Consider the following 4,870-nt stretch of genomic DNA (forward strand, 5'->3'; position numbering starts at 1 on the left):
AACCATAACCATCAAACGCCTACATTGACCGTTACAAACGATCGTCACACTCGTCCGACAACACCATTTAACGTCGACATACATTAACGTTAACCATCACCACCAACGTCAAATATCAACTGTCATCACTGACTGTCACCGTTCAATAATCAACATCTACTACGTCATGGACCGTCACAAACAAACGTCAATATTGACCGTCACCACCAACCTCAAACATCGTCCGTCATCACTAACTGTCACCGTTCAAAAATCAACATTGACCGTCACCATGGACTGTCACCGTCAAACGTCAATATTGATCGTCACCACCTAACACCAACACAGGTACATTGCGAACCGATGGCAGCCGTATTGACAACAAAAAGGAGTTTATTCTACTTGCCAAAACTTATGACGAGAACGCGAGCTTCTACAGCGATCAGAACAAGAAGAAATGCGGTGATCCGAACTTGTGCGAGAAGTTAGCGGCAGAAGAAGATGAAGAATACATGGACAGCAACCTAATGAGAACGTTTAATGGTTACGTTTATGGCAATGGTCCGCCATTTGTTGTAAATGCAAACGAGGAGGTCATCTGGTATGTAATGGGCATGGGAAACGAAGCAGGCATACACGGTATTCAGTTTGCTGGGCAAGTCATGAGAGTACATGGACATGTGTAAGTCTAGGATATTATTATTATTATTATTATTATTATTATTATTATTATTATTATTATTATTATTATTATTATTATTATTATTATTATTATTATTATTATTATTATTATTATTATTATTATTAAAGCGGTGAGCTGGCAAAATCATTAGCACGCTGGGTGAAATTTTTTCGGTATTTTGTCTGCCACTACGTTCTGAGTTCAAATTCCATTGAGGTCGACTTTGCCTTTCATTCTTTTGGGGTCGATGAAATAAGTACCATTTGAGCACTGGGGGTCGGCGTATTCTACTAACACCGCTTCTCCTGAAATGTATGTGCCTGAAATGTATGTATGTATGTATGTATGTATTATGCACGTACGTACGTGTGTCCTTTTCTGTTTATCCCCTCACAGTTTGGCAAGCGGTGCTGGTTTGTTTGCATTATTGTTTCGGTAAAAGCGACAGACAGATTAAGTACCAGACGTCAAAAAATTAAGTAGTGATGTCGTTTTGTTCGACTAAAGCCTTCAAGGCAGTGCCCCAGCATGACCGCAGCCCAACGACTAAAACAAGTAAAAGATCGAACAGGACGGACAACTTCGTTGTGTCTCCCGCGTTGAATCGACTTAAAAATACTTTTGTAAACGCTATTCATTAAGCAATCATTCGTTGAATCGTAATGAAATTTTACCGAACAGTTTATTCTTTATTTCACTTTTTTTATTTTCAGGTTCGGTACGATTGAAGCCATGCAGGCATCGTTTAAATCGGCCACGATGAAGCCAATGAATCAGGGAAGATGGCTTATTAGTTGTGCTGTGTCAGAACACTATACTGGTAAGTTTCGTCCGAATTATTCTGTTCCATCCACTGAGGTTGATGTAATCAATTTACCTTACCCCAATTTCCCCGAAATTGCTGGCCTTGTGCACAAATTTGAAATCAATATTTCATCAAATAAAGTCTATCTTTCTATCTCTTAGATGGAGCGCTTGCATTTTTGGACGTGAAATCTCAAGGAACTTACGATGAAAACTGGCGGTTTTCGACGAACAATAAAATTGAATACTATTATTTGTCCATAGAAGAACGTCTTTGGGATTATGCACCAAGTGGAAAGAACAATTTGACCGGAGCTAATTTGTCAGACGAGTAAGTGTGTATTCTCACATCATCTCTGATATCAAGAGTAAAGGTTTATATCGCATATGGAAGGGGTTTCTTAGCATAATGCACCTAAGATTACATTACCAATGTGTTTTTCTTTTCTTTTTGAAGACAGTAAATGTGTGTTTTGAGGGAGATTTAACAGCTATATTTAGTGGATCGAGCAAACGCAGAAAGGTTTAGTTGGTTTTCGGGGAAAAGTGTGAAAGAGGGAAGATAGAAATAGAAGGAGAAAGAAAGTGGGGTTGAACCAGATTCGTTTAACAAAAAGAAAACCTTCGGGGCGGTGCCCCAACATGGCCGCAGTCCATTGATTGAAACAAATAAAAGAAGAAAAGATAAAAGATATTCCAAACAGATCTGTCCATTACAATACCCGCCTCTCACTATAATGAAAAACGTGGGCAAGGAGCCTGATATAGGTAGGGGCCTTTGGCATTCAACCCGGATCGATGTAGCTGAGAAGCAAACTCCTTGCAACACAGCCCCACATGCACTTATAAATTAATGCTGACCTCGGCTGGATTTGAACCGAGAACAGCTAGAGCCGGAAACGATACAGCAAGATATTATTTTGTTCGATGCTCTAACGTACCAGAGTTTTCCTGAAAAGCTTAGCCAAATGTAGTTAGTCGATCTTTAAATCATTAGGTCACACTCTAATTTAGTCGTCCATACACCAATTTCGTATGTCATAATATATTTTGATTGGTCAGCTTTCGGGCGGCGAGCGAGCAGAATTGTTAGCACGCCGGACAAAATGCTAAGCGGCATTTCGTCCGTCTTTATGTTCTTGGTTCAAATTCCGCAGAGGTTAACTTTGTCTTTCATTCTTTAGGGTTCGATAAAAATAAGTATCAGTCGGGGTCGATGTAATTGACCCATCCCCTCCCCGTGAAATTGCTGGCCTTGTGCCAAAATTTGAAATCAATATTACACTCATTTTTTATATCACATGCTAATTGGAAAGGTAAGACTTAACTAACAGGCCACACTCAAATTTGCTATATCAAACTCTGATCCGATAGGTAACATTGGATTCTGATAAATCACACTTTAGTTCGATAGTTCACACTCGGATACAATATGTCAAAATCTTATCTTGACACGCCACTGAGCGTAAACTGACCGTAAACAAATGATACTTTAAATTAACAAGCCACGGTCAACACAAATAAGCCTGATTTAATCAGTGAAATTACTGTCTAAACTGATAAGCAGCACTCTAAGCTGTTACAATTCATTATTGGTTGCTGCTGCAACACTTTTGTGTTTTTTAGCACTATTCTTCTACACGAGAAGCTTTCTCAAGACAAATACTGCAGTTTTGTGGCTTTACAAAGTATATCCACGTTATGTAAGATGAACAGAATACATTTCTAAACTATTAATTGATTCTCCAATCTAAAAGAGTAAATCCAACACATTTGTTTTAAGATTTTCGTAGCATTGAAGATTTATTTAAAATCTTGATTTGAGTACTTGACTGCATTCTTTTTTTTTTTTTTCATATTTTGTTTCTAAAATAGTCCGAATACTGAAGGGGTGTTTACAAGTGGACCTCATAGAATTGGTCGACGTTACAAGAAGGCTAGCTTTTTCCAGTATAAAGACTCATCTTTCACCACGAAAATCAAAACTCCCGATAACATGGGTTTGTTAGGACCAGTGATTCGTGTTTTTGAAGGTGACAATGTTGTCGTGGCCTTAAAGAACTCCGCCACCCTTCGACCTTTCTCTTTCTTACCCCATGGTGTAACATATACGAAATCCAACGAGGGTGCCGTATACAACAACAGTAAGTACTTTATTATTTCCTTCTCTAGTGGAGGCGCAATGGCCCAGTGGTTAGGGCAGCGGACTCGCGGTCATAGGATCGCGGTTTCGATTCCCAGACCGGGCGTTGTGAGTGTTTATTGAGCGAAAACACCTAAAGCTCAACGAGGCTCCGGCAGGGGATGGTGGCGAACCCTGATGTACTTTTCCATCACAACTTTCTCCCACTCTTTCTTCCTGTTTCTGTTGTACCTGTATTTCAAAGGGCCAGCCTTGTCACACTGTGTCACGCTGAATATCCCCGAGAACTACGTTAAGGGTACACGTGTCTGTGGAGTGATCAGCCACTTGCACGTTAATTTCACGAGCAAGCTGTTCCGTTGATCGGATCGACTGGAACCCTCGACGTCGTAAGCGACCGAGTGCCAACGAACGAATATATATACGAGGATGAGACAAAAAAAGTAATGCAAATAAAAGAATGCATTATTTTCTGACTTACCATCAACTATCTTATATATAATATATATAATTTGTCCCTCTCTCTCCCTTCCTTGTCCCATTTAAACATTTCAAAAAAAAATCATACAAGAATTCGCATATTAATTATAATAATCCAATTTTTTTCTTAATTTATAGGCAAAATAATAACTGGCAAAATCGTTGAACCTGGGAAAACGATGACCTATGAATTTTCCGTCCCTAGACTCAGTGATTCAGATCCTATGTGTAAAGTGTTTCTTTATCAATCTTCGGTGAATCACGTGAGAGACTTAAACTCGGGTCTTATTGGTCCATTACTTATTTGCAAGCGTATCAGTAAATTTATCAATCCATATGTAAGTATTTATTTTAACATATTATTTCAAAATGCATGTATACCTTTGAAAACTTCATGTCAGTTCAGAGTTGTCCTACTTTGAACCTTCGACTGAAGAGAGAAAACAGAAATGAAAATGCATCTACCAGATCACAGAGGCCGCTTTGGAAACACTTTGGTGTTTTTAATACCCTTTTGCGTAAAGCGGGAATATTTTGTCACGGCAGACGTAATGGAATAACCTTTTTACAGGTCAAATATGCCCCAAACATATTTGAATTGATCCAAAGTGTATGTGTGTGCGCGTGTGTCTGTTTGTACATACATACTCACACACACACACACACACACACACACACACACACACACACACACACACAAACACGTATATACATATATACGACGGGCTTCTTTCAGTTTCCATCTACCAAATCCACCCACGAGTGGTCGGCCCGAGGCTATA

The 4,870-nt window shown here is 39.2% G+C and overlaps 1 protein-coding gene across 1 annotated transcript in view; it reads left to right on the forward strand.

The window, feature by feature from the left end:
- The window catches only part of LOC106883555 (hephaestin-like protein), a 14,716-nt gene that overhangs the window by 4,450 nt on the left and 5,396 nt on the right, over window positions 1–4,870 (forward strand). The window contains exons 4-8 of the mRNA XM_052975637.1: window positions 328–661; window positions 1,375–1,481; window positions 1,628–1,796; window positions 3,341–3,609; window positions 4,227–4,507. Of these exons, the coding sequence (XP_052831597.1) occupies window positions 328–661; window positions 1,375–1,481; window positions 1,628–1,796; window positions 3,341–3,609; window positions 4,227–4,507 (1,160 nt within the window). The remainder of the gene's footprint in view (window positions 1–327; window positions 662–1,374; window positions 1,482–1,627; window positions 1,797–3,340; window positions 3,610–4,226; window positions 4,508–4,870) is intronic.

This window comes from Octopus bimaculoides, chromosome 22, assembly GCF_001194135.2.
Source record: "Octopus bimaculoides isolate UCB-OBI-ISO-001 chromosome 22, ASM119413v2, whole genome shotgun sequence".
In the NCBI taxonomy this organism is placed as follows: domain Eukaryota; kingdom Metazoa; phylum Mollusca; class Cephalopoda; order Octopoda; family Octopodidae; genus Octopus; species Octopus bimaculoides.